General features: G+C 48.7%; 1 protein-coding gene across 2 annotated transcripts in view; it reads left to right on the forward strand.

Moving 5' to 3' along the window:
- SCARA3 (scavenger receptor class A member 3) overlaps positions 1 to 14,255 on the forward strand; it is a 42,172-nt gene that overhangs the window by 12,130 nt on the left and 15,787 nt on the right. For both annotated transcript variants that reach the window (XM_082616047.1, XM_082616048.1), the window contains exons 2-5: positions 8,773 to 8,874; positions 10,100 to 10,219; positions 11,535 to 11,633; positions 12,616 to 13,659. In XM_082616047.1, coding sequence (XP_082472173.1) covers positions 8,773 to 8,874; positions 10,100 to 10,219; positions 11,535 to 11,633; positions 12,616 to 13,659 — 1,365 coding nt within the window. The remainder of the gene's footprint in view (positions 1 to 8,772; positions 8,875 to 10,099; positions 10,220 to 11,534; positions 11,634 to 12,615; positions 13,660 to 14,255) is intronic.

Genomic DNA, 14,255 nt, shown 5'->3' on the forward strand with positions numbered 1-14,255 from the left:
TAGCCATAGAGAACTCTAAGAATAAACCATATTTTAAATCTTTTTTTTTTTTTTTTTTAGTAAAACTGAGCTCTTAATTAAAAGGGCAGAAGTTAACAATTAACTAAGGATGCAGGCCTTCTCAAAAGGTCAGTAAACCCATCTTTTTTGAACACCCACTATGAGGTCAGCCCTGTGCTGAAAGAGGCTGAGGGAAGATTTCCTGACCTCATGGGGATGACAAACCACTGGCAGGCCAGACGTGTAAACAGATGCTGAGCCTGGATGGAAGAGGCCTTTTCCGAGCTCTGTGGCCTGTCTGCACTGGGCGTGTGTAACTCTGCAAGCACTCTGTATGTGTATTTGCAACCTGCTTCAGATCCCTGGGCATTTCGGAACCTCTAACTAGCTGACAGATCACTTAACCTCTGCCAGCCTTTGTAACATGACAGGTGGGCTCTGTGACTTGGAAGTTCCCTTCCTGCTCCCTCTCTCTGAAAGCTCTGGAAAGCTGGGGCACCCAACACTAAGTCACATGGCCCCAGAAGGCATGGGAACAGGCAGCACGGGAGATGCGGAGGGGGGTGGAAAATTCTTTTCCTGTCTCTGCTGACCCCACTTGGTCCAGTGCAAGGCGAGAGTACAGATCCTGTCTCATCCATTAGCCTCTCATCCGTCATAGCCTCTGTGTCCTCAAGCCCAGCTCTTCTCAATTCTTTATGCCTGTTTCCTCATCCTTCCTCTGACTGGCTCAGTCTTGGTGTAATGTGAGGATAATGAGTGCGTGCTTGCACAGGCTTTGGCTTCGAAGAGCCTCACAAAGCTTTGGATTATGTCCTCATTCAGATGAACAAGGCTGAAGTGGAACAGTTGCTATAGCGTTCCAGCCGTAGGTAAATTAGGGGTCCCCAGGGTCCGTGGCTCAGCGCTAGTAAACAGGAAGTTGGAAGGATTAGAAAGAGAAGATCTCTTTGGGGGATGGGACCCAGGGAGGGGGGGCGGCGGGGAGAGGTGGGGCTGTGAGTTATGGAGCTGTGATGTCAGCAAAGGGAAAAAGGGAATAGGGCCAAGCATTTGCGAAGCCCCTCATCTAAAGAGAGCTGAGATCGCGCTGGCCGTCATTCGCCTTCCCGCGGGCGGCTCCGCGAAGTATGGGATATGGGACGGATCTCGATGAAGTCTCACTTGCTAATGACTGCCAATCTAGGGGCTCTCGGCGGGAGAGCAAAGTTATGCCAGAGCTGTGTGCTTTCCGAGGGGGTGTTTGCTGAAGGTTGGTGTCCATCTTGCTTGATTTAAGTCTTCCCAGATTCCCTGCAAAGGCTATAAACAGGGAAGTGATGAAATTGACCCTGGAGCCAGAAGAGGGAGGAGGCCTGGTCACAGGGGCGGGCACGGAAGCACCACCAGGGGTGGAGAGAGATGAGAAACACAGGCCTGGAGGAGTCTCTGCTCCAAGGAGTGGAAGGAATGCCTCCCTGAGGGGCCCCCGGGGCTGCTCTAAATCCAACAGCCCACAGCGTGGTTCTGGCTGAAATCATCTGGGGGTGAGAGGGTGCCGCTAGTTAGGGCGAGGGTTTGGTCTGACACAGCACAGAAGGCACCGCCTCGCCTGTGGCGCTCGTTTATGGGGAAGCGATGGCAGCCCTGGTAACACCCCAGGCAATGTTTTCCTCTTCAACTGTCGGCCGATGGGTGATAGGGTAGCAGCCTTAAGACACAAAGTGGGGCTCAAGAGGTTGATTTCTTGGGATACGTATAAGGGGTACCAGCCTGCCTTCTACTGTACCCACCCTCCTCCAAAGCGTGCACACACACACACACACACACGAGAACACACTAACTGTATCAGACGGAGGCTACCTGCCGTTTGTTACTGTGGAGAGGAAACTCAAGCATGAAGTTCAGGAGGCTTTGCTGCTCTTACAGATTAGGGGTCTTGGCCTTCCCCAGTGAATAGAAATTGATCAGAGGCCAGACAAGAAAATCAGGCAAGGCTCTACTGGGGCCCCTGAAACAACAGGTTTCCTTGCTTGCTCCCCGACGGGGGTGGGGTGTGAGCTTGTTTCTTCTATGGGGTGAGGGTAGGGGTGTGTCCCTGGGGCAGGCCGGAGGGATGGCTTAGGAGTTTTGCCCACCCCTTAGGTGTTGCATGCAGGGGGCACGTGCAGTACCCCGCTTTTGCTCCCAACACCCTGTTTTTGCTTCCGGCTCTTCAGAAGTGGCAGTTGGGGTTATTTTTTTTGGTCTTCGGTATCTTTATATCCATCGTTTGCCCCAACTGTGCACGCACGCAGTTATTTTTAGGCCCTTATAGTCTCTTTGTATGTTATTGCTCCATGTTTTTGTCCAGGTGCAAGCACTGCAGCAAACGGTCCCAGGTCCCAGCCAGTCTCATCACTAGCTCTCCCTGTGGCTTTAGCCAGGCATTCAGAGTTAACCCTCCTCCCCCTAACTCAGCTTCCACATCTGTAAAACTGGGAGGATAACTTCTCACCCTGTCTGTCAGGCTAGTTGTGGGGATAAAGGGTATGAACCCAGGTCTCTGCCTTCCCCACGCATTAATTCAGAGTCTCAGAGGGCAGGGGGCTGACCTTGGTCTTTGCACCAGGCTTCTCCATAATTACACATGCAGGCACAGACCGCCTACCAGGAAGGGTAACAAAACCATTCACAGCCCCATGCGAAACTGTGTTGAGCACTTCTCTGTGCCAATCCCTGTGCTAGGGGCTTTGGGTCAAGCAGAGAAAAAGACAGACATGGTCCCCACCCTCAGATCTTAAACACCGAGGAAGAGAGCTGTTGGATAAATAATAACAGGTATACTGCATTCCACAAAGGGAAAATACAGACCACGTGGAAGAATATGTAACAAACAAGAGACTTCCTCCAGTCTGGGAGCTCGAGCAAGGCTGCTAGGAGGTGACATGTAAGTCGTGACCTGGAGGACAAGCAGAGGGCACTCATGGCAGTGGTGGTGGCATCTTTTTTTTTTCTTTTTTTTTTTTTGGCGGTACGCGGGCCTCTCACTGTTGTGGCCTCTCCCGTTGCGGAGCACAGGCTCTGGACATGCAGGCTCAGCGGCCATGGCTCACAGGCCTAGCCGCTCCATGGGATGTGGGATCTTCCCAGACCGGGGCACGAACCCGTGTCCCCTGCATCGGCAGGCGGACTCTCAACCACTGCGCCACCAGGGAAGCCCCCGTGGCATCTTTAATTTGGGGCTACCCACAGTCCCTCCTCGACTGAGCCCGTTCAGGGCTGCCCTCACTTTATCGGGTATTCCTTGCCCACTCTGCCTCTTGGCTCCCGGGTAGGTCACAGTGGTCACGACAGCACAGCACTTGGGAAATGAGGCTGCTTCCGGGTCACTGCCAGAGAACCTGAGAACCATGCCCAGTCCTGGGCCCAGCCCCCTTCATTTCTACCTGCTCACCTTGTAGTCGCAGGAGCAAGGATTCTTAGCATCTGTAGAACCTTGGCTCGTTAGGGGGCAGTGGGGGTGGTAGAGAAGACTTCTGAGTTCAGATCTCAGCTTCACCACGTATCCTGGGTGCTGTTAAGCAACACTCTTAACTTCTCTGAACCTCAGTCTTCTTGCCTATGAAAGTGGTACTTTCGACTCTGAAGTTTATAGCATCGTTGTGAAGATTGCCCCAAGGCAAGATCCAACGCTTCATCACTTTAAAAAAGGTAACAAAGAAAAACAAAACTTGGAGCTTCTACCTCTAGCATTACCAACTTAAAATATTCCTGGGTTATAAAGTTTAAGTGCCTGATAAACTACAAGCAAACTGCTAAAAGCATAGCTAGAGTTGAAAGAAAATGGGAAATCCCTAGGGACCAAGCTGAAAAAACCCGCTTAAAATTAGGAACTCAGGGCTTCCCTGGTGGCACAGTGGTTGAGCGTCCGCCTGCCGATGCAGGGGACACGGGTTCGTGCCCTGGTCCGGGAAGATCCCACATGCCGCGGAGGGGCTGGGCCCGTGAGCCATGGCCGCTGAGCCTGCGCGTCCGGAGCCTGTGCTCCGCAACGGGAGAGGCCACAACAGTGAGAGGCCCGCGTACCCCCCCACACACACACACACATATTAGGAACTGAAACCAAACGAGTCCACAAATGCAGGAGCTGGATGTTAGGAATCTCTAGTCTTGGGTGCAGGAGGAGACAAGGCTGTGAGAGGCACAAGGGGCACTTGTGAACCTTTGCTGAACCAAAGACCTCCCAGCATAAAACCCCAACCCTAGAAGATGCTGCTTCCAGGTGCTCTCACCCTGGGACAGCCGTTCTGGTTGGGGTTATTTATTTTTTTTGGCCCCATTGTCTTCAGATAGGCCACGGTCTTCCTACTGTTTGGTCAGCGCCCAAACCTGTGGTTAACGATTTTGAGTCTCACCCCAGCCAGTCTGCTCCTTGAAAAGGGGGGAGGGGAAGGGAAAGAGGCTAGATGCGAAACCTACCTGCTAGAGAGCTGACAAGGAAATGGGATATCTCCAGACAATCTGGGTGAGGGGAAAGGGGTGGTGCTGGGTTAACACAGGCTTGCCCTCAACTGGTCTGGGGATCTAGTATATATTCTATGCGCACACTTGGGTGATCCAGTCTAAGGAATCAAACCGCAGTGGTCCCAGATCGGTAGCTCCCCTGGCACCTGGCAAAAGTCTAGGAAATGCCCTCTGGAAGAAGGAGTCTTGAACACAGACCCCTCAGGATCCACTGTTTAATCAGGGGCTACAACATGAATGCCCTTCCACACCTCCCCACCCTCTCCCTCCCCCTGGAGTGCATTATGGTGGCCCCAAAGCTATGCACACACAAGCTTTAACAATTTTCAGAAATAAATGTATTGAAACATCTGCAAGACACATGATGATAGGTTATGTTCTCATCACAACCTTCTGTGAAAAGAAAAATCAACAGTTCAACAGAAAAATGGGCAAAGGCTACATATAGTTAATTCATGGAAAGGCATGGTTCGTAAGCACTTGAAAATGTGCCATTTCACTAATAATTCTTAAATATGCAAAATAAAATACGGAGATTCTTTGAGTTAAACTCCTAAAGACATTTATTTTTTATAAGACTCATTGGGGAAGGACCAGTATATCAGTATATATTCATATGCTATGTGGGCGGAAGTGTAATTTGTATGCCCTTTCTAGATGTCAGTTTGTTCATTTGTTTCTAGAACATTAAAATGTTCTTACAGTCTGATCCAGTCAATTCACTTTTAGAAAACTGTCTAAAGAAAGTCCTATATGTGCGTAACATTTTACGTATAAGGATTTTCACTGCAGTATTATCCATACACACACTTATTGCATATGCACACAAACACATAATTTTTTCCTGAAGCTCTTGAGAGTAACTTACATACATCATGGTTCTTTACTTCTGAATATTTCAGTGTGGATTTCCTAAGAACAGGAATATGATCAGGGTACAATTATGAACTTCATGAATGTGCTTCAATTCTTTATCTAATGTACCATATGTATTCTGATGTTCGTTGATCAGATAATAACCTCGATGGATTGATTTTCTTTTCCCTCCAGGCTCTAGCAGGCTCTAGCTTAACATTAAGGATTGCATTTGGTTGTCATGTCTCTTCACTTTTCACTGTCTTTTTTGACTCTAATATTTTTGAAAAATACAGCCCCCCACCCAACTTTTAAAAATACAATGCTTACATTGTGTTTTTCTCATGTTTCTTCATGATTCGATTGTGGTTATGCACTCTTGGCCAGCAAATTACGTAAATGATGGTGTGTGCTGGTCAGCATTACCTGATTTCCCCAATATGTAATTACTGGGTTTTTTCCTCCCTTGCAACTAATAAGTAGTCTGTAAGCAGACAGTTTAAGGCCATGAATAAAGCTTATACATAAGCATACATATATACTGTTCTTCATCAAAATTTTCCCAAGAGGTGGCATCCACTGATGGTTCTTGCCTGATCTGGTCTTTACCATGATGATTGCAGAGTGCTGATCTCCCAACTCCAGCAGTAAGAAGAGCCCTCCCTTCTCCCTACCTGTCTGTCTGTCTATCATTGGTATGGATTCCTGTTTTTTCAATGACTTGTAATTTCATTATTATACTTAATTATTTTAGTGCTCAAATTGTTCCAGATTTGGCCAGTGGGGGCATCTTCAGGCTGGTTTCTATTTCTTTTTGATATGCCCCTATCATTTTTTTTTTGAGCATTCCCTTTATTTCTGAAATAGCAAGATGTTCTAGATTCATCTTCTACCTACCCTCTGCCCCGACCCTAAAATCAGCCATTTCTTGAAGAAGCCTGGGTTCTTTGTGGTGGGAAATGGTATTAGAGACCAACTGGATTGCTAGGGGTGTTCAGTGCTATTTTGGTGTCTTTGCTTCCTGGACCTTTCAACAAACAAAGTTATATGCATACACATAGCTACAAATATAGATGCATCTATACATATATATGAACATAAACAAATATGTACACACATAAACATATTTTAGAAATTACTAATTCCCACTGATACCTTCAAATTTCAGTCCAGCTGCAAGGGGTTCTTATTTGTCTCTCCCGTTGTATATTTCTGTATCCCTTTTTTCACAGTGAGAACCCTGGGTCCAAACCACATCAATGCATTTACTCTATTTGCTGAATCTTGAATTAATGTAAAATAACTTCAGAATTGCTTTACCCGTGCTACACCAAGAAATAAAATTGCTTTAAAAGTTCAAGATTTGTTTGCACTTCTTCCCCAATCCTACATTATCACATCCTAGACTGAGATTACAGAGTCCAAACTGTGTCATAATTTACTTAGATTAGTTCCTCTTTCCTTTTTTCCCCACTTAGTCTGTTTATTGTATTCATTCAAGCAAGCAAGGCTTATTTGGTTCCAAGTATTTTTTATTAACAAAATTGAATTTTTTGAATGTGTAAAATATTAACATGTTTTCAGAAGTCAAACTATACAAAAAAAATTATATTCAGAGAACTGTGACTCCTTCGTATATCCCTTTCCCCCACCCCATCCCTAGTAGAAAACAACTTCATTGTTTTTCAGTTTACTCTTCCTGTTTATCTTCTTTTAACGATAAGCAGATATATGCGTGTTTTCTTATTTTCCCTTCTTTCTTACAAAAAAGTGACATACCATATGTGCTCCTTTGCTGTTTTCATTTAATATCTCCTGGAAATGACTCCACATCGGTTAATAGAGACTTCCTTATTCATTTGTATAGTTGCACTGAGCCCCATTGCGTGTACACATGCCAGCATGTGTTAACCAATCTCCTATAGTTGTACATTTAGATAGTTCCCAAATTTTGTAATTACAAGTAATCCTGCAATGAATAACCTTGTCACATATATTTTCAGATTGTTGTAGGTCTATATTCTGGACAAATTCCTAAAGGTGTGATTGCTGTGTTGAAGGGTAAATGCATCTGCTAAAGCCCCGCTCCACAAGCTTTGGGCCATTTTGCATTCAGACCCCAACTCCCCCCACCACCTAGGCCAACAACATGTATTGTCCTCTGCATCTTTGTCAATGGGATGGGTGAGAAATATTATCACAGTGTAGTTTTAAGTTGCATTTGTCTTATGAGTAAAGTTGAACATCTTTTAAATTATTCAGGGGCCATTTTTATATCTCTTTTCATAATTGCCTGTTTGGGTCTTTGTTCATTTTTCTGTAGGATTTTTGGTCCTTTATTTCCTCAGTTTTTAAAAGCTCTTTATAAATTTGGTATATTAGCTCTTCATCTGTGATGTATGTTGTGGGTATTTTCTCCCTGTTTGTCATTTGCTTTTATGGCCACACACAAGTGTTGTTTTACTAGCATGTAGTCAAATGTATTGATCTTTTCTTTTATTGCCTCTGGATGTTCAGGCGTAGCTTAAAAAATTCCCCGCCAACTATCTGCCAAGCAACTTTGTTGTCATCATAAGCTTGCACCCCGACTTCCGAGCACAAAAGCCCTGGCCAGCTCGATGCAGACCAGCTCATTTCTCAAACACCCACTTGGAGGTCCAGCTCATTCTGCCAATATTAGACATCTTTCTTCTGGTCATTCATAAAAAGACCAGATCTTGTAAGGAGGAAGGGCTATGCAGTATCTGGGGGAATGGGAGCAATCTTCTGAATGAGGGAATACATCACTTAGGTCTTATTTAGAGAGCACGTGATCCCAGGGAACGAGCATGGAATCAGCCTTCCGGCATGAGATCTGTTCCTGCCGCAGTCCCTTCCACCCCTGGCACGTCCTGCACAAGGCAGTGTATGAGGCAGAGGCTGTGCCCATCCCGTGTCCTCACACTGCCAGCTTCTCCTCTCCGAAGCCCCCCAGCTGCGCTGGATGCAGAGTCTTGGTGGGGACTGTGCTGGGGCCAGATTTGCCCTTGTCCCTGCAGAAGCAGAATCCTGCTTCGGTGACAACGTGTCAGGGAAAATAGAAGGGTGCTGAGCCAGATCAAGCAATCTCTTCTTACTGCACCCCAGGGGTCTGAGCAAGGACAGATAGAGAAGGCATCTGGGCTGGTCTGCGTGTCGTTACCAGTTTGCCAGAGATCATGAACTCTCCTCCCCCTGAGGTGCTGGGACATCCCAGTTCCTCAGCCACTTGATTCTGACCTCCACCCTTCTTTGCTCTGCTTGCTGTCAGGTCACCCAGAGCTCAGGTGGGCTGACTTGGACCCAGGGGCGGGGGGTGGGCGCAGCATGTGGGGACAGTAAAAGAATGGGGCAGCTGGAGAGGGGTGGGTATGGCTCCCCAGGCTGGGTCTGACAGCTCTGGCTCCATCACAGTGAGGTCGGCCGCTGGCGACGGAGATGCGCTGTGTGTTACAGAAGAGGAACTGGCAGCTGAGGACGACGAGGACATGCCGTCCTTCCCGTGCACACAGGAGGGTAAGGGCTCTGGGCCGATCCCAGGCTGGGGAGAGACTTGTCTGTCCACATGGCTTCCAAGTCCTGGCTGTCTCTTCCCCGCTGCTCCCTGGAAGCATTGCGTGGGCCTGGGTTATGCGGTACAGATGAAGTCAAAGTTTGACACATGTGACCTCTGTCTCCAGGGCTCCTCCTCAGACCTGTCCGGGACCATCTCCCCCCAGGGCCTCTCTTCCAGCTGGCCCAGAACTGTCCCCTTCGTTGTATCCCATGCCCATCAAGTGGCCCATCCTTCTCAGACCCATGGGACCAGCTTGGCATGTGGCTGATCTGAGACACCAATGCCCTCTGAACTGTAACTTGCAGTAGGGCTTCTCGGTGGATTTCAGTATAGGTTAGAGCAGCTGTTCTCAATCTTGGCTGTGCATGGTAACCACCCAGGGATGCCTGAGACCGACCCTTAGAAATTCTGATCTCTTTGGGTCTGGAGCGTGGATGGGCATCAGGGTATTTAAACATTCCTGGTACTCATAATGTGCAGCTGAAGTTGAATCCATCTTAGAAATTTCACAGCTGGGAGCATCACAGCTTTCCCGCTGGCCATGGGCCACCTCCCAGAGCCACCAGGAACACCTTCTTCCAACCTTCCTCTATAACAAGGACCAACTGATACACTGGAATCATCCGTTTGGCTTCCAGGAGAACTTCTGGTTACCTGCAAAGTTTGGGGACTGGCGACCAACCTTCTGGTTGGCCTGGGACTGAGGGGTTTCCCAAGATGTGTCACTTACAGCTTTCAAACTGAGACAGTCTTGGCAAACCATCCTGGTTTGCCCAAAACGAAGGAGTTCCCAGAACAGAAGACTCTCAGTGCTAAAGTCCGGGAAAGTCCTAGGCAAACTGGGGGGTGTTGGTCACCCAATGGTGAGACAAGGCTGGCTGCCCTGTGAGGGGGCTGATGTTTCGGGAAGCGGTGTTTTCCTGCACCATGGGCTGAATGACGATGCCATGGAGACAGAATCATGGTGTGATGGGCGTGTACCCTGAAGATCCTCACTGTGGTCTTACCTATTCGTAAAAGCTCTAGGACCTCCAGAAAAGGCAGTGAAGTGGGTAGAGGGGAGGGTCCAGGACAGCTCCCTTTCTGAGGCTGGTTCAAAATGGGATGAGACAGGCCAGAGCAGGAGAACTGACCCTTCAGCCACGGCCTCTGCCACCGGCCTCTTTTTGTCCCCCCTCTCCACAGGCCGGCCGGGGCCCCGCTGCAGCCGCTGCCAGAAGAACCTGTCTTTGCACACATCGGTGCGGATCCTTTACCTCTTTCTGGCCTTCCTCCTGGTGTCTGTGGCCGTGCTGGCCTCTCTGGGTGAGTGCAGGCTGCCAGCAGCATCCCGCTAGTCTGGGGATCTCCACCCCCGGGCTGCAGGGGAGTTTCTCATCGGGGGCCCTTTCCGTGCCAAAACCCCCTACAAAGACAAACACAGATCTCCTTGGCTCACGGACCAGAACCCGCATCTTCCTGTCTTGGGGTTCTTAGTGCCCGATTCAAACTGCAAAGACTAACTTGTAACTTCTGGTCAATAATTAGCTGTGTGGCCTTGAGCAAGGCACTTCCCCTCTCAGGACCTCTGTTTTCCTACTGGAAAATGAGAGGCTAGGACTAGATAGTAGTTCTCAGTTTCAGCCCCATGTTGGAATCATCTGGGAGCTGTAAAAAAATATGGATGCCTGGGCTCCCCCTCGGATAATGGAATTAATTCAGTAGTTAAGTTCTTCAGATGATTCTGGTGTACATCCAGGGTTGAAGTCACCAGATCGGACAATGTCTAAGCCCCTTCCATGGCCTTTGTGTTTCTCAAAGTGAGGTTGGATGTGTATCCGCGTCAGGGTTGCCCCCAGGATTTGTTAAAATGCAAATTCCTGGGTCTCCCTCAGACCTACCAAGTCAGAGTCTTGCCAGCGAGGCTCAGGGATCTGAAGTTTGGTGGTTCTCATACACTCAGCAGTTTGTATGACTGTGGTGGCTGACCCAGGTGATGGCGTGCTGCCAGTTTCAGGTAGCTTCTGCCTTCTGGATACTAACACAATTTATGTTTAAAAAGTGAAAACACATTGGAAAGTTTCTTATTGCAATCTCATTTCATTCTTGGCTTCAGATTTTAAAAAAAGCTTTTTTACTAAGGGAAACCTGTAGGTTTGTTTGCTCCAATGTACTAGATATTAGAGACAAAGCTGGGACTCAGGTGAGGCAAAGGAGGCACGGAGATGGATAGGATTAAGAATAATTTTTATTTTTATATTCCTTTCTTATTTGTCCCCATTCTACCCTGTGGTCAGATCCTAGTTCTAAAATCTGAGGGGGGTGGAAATTAGATATGTATATGTATAATTTATGTACTATTACATATTCTAATATATACATATATACCCACATATGTATAAACACATATATACACTTAAGGGAGATATATAAAAAGGTTATATCTATCTGTGTCTATAGATATATAGATACACAGATATATATTTTTAAGAGATGTGTGACAGACTCTGGCCATTGGGAAGCTCCACAGAAGAGTGAATGGTTTTGGCCACAGAGGGGCTGATAAATGGTTTGTCTTCTCAACAAACGACTGCTGTTTCTCTGAGCTAAGACCCTTTTCTCATCTCTGTTTCCCCTGCAGTTTTCAGGAAAGTGGACTCTCTCTCAGAAGACATCTCCCTGGCCCAGGCCCTTTATGACAAGAAGCTTGTGTCTATGCAGGAAAATCTCCAAGGGCTGGGTGAGTGTCCAGTGTCCAGATGTGCTAATGACCATGACACAAGGCCGATATTACTTGACAGGGGCTGGGGGGGCAGGGTTCCTCCCATGCCATGGTGCCCTGGAGCAGGGCAGCCTTCACCAAGCTTCAAGGCACGAGGGAAAGACAGCCATGGCTCCCGGCCTCCCTGTCCAGCTGGAGAACATCCAGCCAACGAGGGCTGCTACCCTGGGATGCACCCAGGAATGGGGCTCGGGGTTCTGTGAGTGGCATGGATCTAGCCAGAGCCTCCAGGTAGAGAAGCAAGCGGAAGGCTGTCCACTTGCCAAATATCTTCACGTATCTGAAATTATTTTTAAGATCTTCCCTATGCTCTTGACAGGTCGGCCCTTTCCTCATCACTGCCTTAAAGTTTGCACAATTTACTCTCTATCTCTTGCTTTCACAAGGGACGTTCTCATTCTGAGAATGAGACAGAAGGAGCCATAATAGGAGGGTTTAGAGGGGGTCTGCTTGGTGGGAAGAGAAAGTCCTATGCTGCCACTAATTAGCTGAGTGACGTTTGGCAAGTCACTGTTCTGAGCCTCATTTCTCATCAGTCGCGGGGGGAAACTATCCCTGTGCCCTCTTCTCCACGAGCTTGTGACAGGCTCAAATCAGCACATATATTAAAATGTGGGGAGAAATTTTAAACATAAAAGGTAAGTGGGAGGTTCTTGGCAACCTCAGAAAAGTTATGAAGATACATACTCTCAAGAATTTGGTGGTGAGATGGAGAAAATATCCTAAAGCATACATTTCAGGTCAGAGTAAAGACATTTGGTAGAAATAAGATTGCATAGAGGTGGCAAGACTTTTCCAAAAAGGATTTCATACCAGGTCTTAGGAAAGGAAGAGGGATAGGAAAGCCCCTTGCCGATTCTTTATGCTCTGAAACATTAAAGAAGCAACCTTTGTCCCGTGATCCTTCAGCAACTCAAAATGTTGTCCCTTTCTCCTGAAGAGCTGAAAGCCCCGAACAACTGCTCTTTCTGCCATGAGGCTGGGCAGCTGGGGCAAGAGATCAGAAAGCTGCAGGCGGAGCTGGAGGGAATTCAGAAGATGCTTCTGGCTCAGGAGGTCCAGCTGGACCAGACCTCCCAGACCCACGAACTGCTCTCCACCACCAGCGGTCAGATCTCCCAGGAGATGGGCAATTGCTCCTTCTCCGTCCACCAGATCAACCAGTCTCTGGGGCTCTTCCTGGCCCAGGTGAGAGGCTGGCAGGCCACCACAGCCGGCCTGGACCTGTCTCTGAAGGACCTCACCCAGGAGCGCTACAACGTCAAGGCTGCGATGCACCAGATCAACTTCACCGTGGGGCAGACTTCCGAGTGGATCCACGGGATCCGGCGGAAGACAGATGAGGAGACCCTAACCCTCCAGAAGATGATCGCCGACTGGCAGAACTACACGCGGCTCTTCAGCAGCCTGCGTGCCACCTCGGCCAAGACGGGAGAAGCGGTCAAGAGCCTCCAGGCCACCCTGGGGGCCTCCTCCCAGCGCATCAGCCAGAACTCTGAGAGTATGCACGACCTGGTGCTGCAGGTCATGGGCTTGCAGCTGCAGCTGGATAACATCTCGTCCTTCCTGGATGAACACGAGGAGAACATGCACGACCTGCAGTACCACACCCACTACGCCCAGAACCGCACGGTGGAGAGGTTCGAGACGCTGGAAGGACGCATGGCTTCCCATGAGATCGAGATCGGCACCATCTTCACCAACATCAATGCCACTGACAGCCACGTGTACAGCATGCTCAAGTACCTGGATGACGTGCGGCTCTCCTGCACGCTGGGCTTTCACACCCAGGCTGAGGAGCTCTACTACCTGAACAAGACCGTCTCCCTTATGCTGGCCACCACCGACCTGCTCCGGGAGCGCTTCGGCCTGCTCAGTGCCCGCCTGGACTTCAACGTCCGCAACCTCTCCATGGTAGTGGAGGAGATGAAGGCCGTGGACATGCAACACGGGGACATCCTGCGCAACGTCACCATCCTACGAGGTGAGAGCCAGATCTGGGCCGGGCTGCCGGGGAGCTCCCAGAGGGCCTCGGTGCCCTTGGGAAACACAGGAGGACCTGGTTTGGGGCAAAAATCTCAGTGGGCTGATACAATCCTGCAGCAAATTCCTGGGGTGACTGGCAGCTTTTACGTCCTTGCCAACCTCTTTTGGAAAAGTGTATGGCTCCTCAGTTTGCCCGACATACAAATTTGGATTTTTATGTGTGGATCTGTTTAACTGGGCCCACAGAGAGATACAGGGAGAGCTCATCTTTCGGAAACTCTGTCTCCTTTTGTTTTCTCCCTTCCCACCCCCTTCCTGGTGCTCTCAACCATCTGCCCTTCAGATGCCTGTCACTCTGATGCCCTCTTCTCCTCCCCTCTCACCCCTGTCTTAGGCAGAGTTCTTCAGATATATAGGAGAGAGAGAGAGATGATAAGGAATTGGCTCATGTGATTTTGGAGGCTGGCAAGTCCAAAATCTGCACAGCTGATGACCTAGTTCAACTCAAAAGGCTGGAAGCTGCTGTAGAACCAGCAAGAGGCAGTGTGCCAGTTGAAGGCTGTCAGGCTGGAGGATGCTCTGTGACTCAGGGGA

Source organism: Mesoplodon mirus (genome assembly GCF_964341445.2).
Source record: "Mesoplodon mirus genome assembly, chromosome: 1".
In the NCBI taxonomy this organism is placed as follows: Eukaryota; Metazoa; Chordata; class Mammalia; order Artiodactyla; family Ziphiidae; genus Mesoplodon; species Mesoplodon mirus.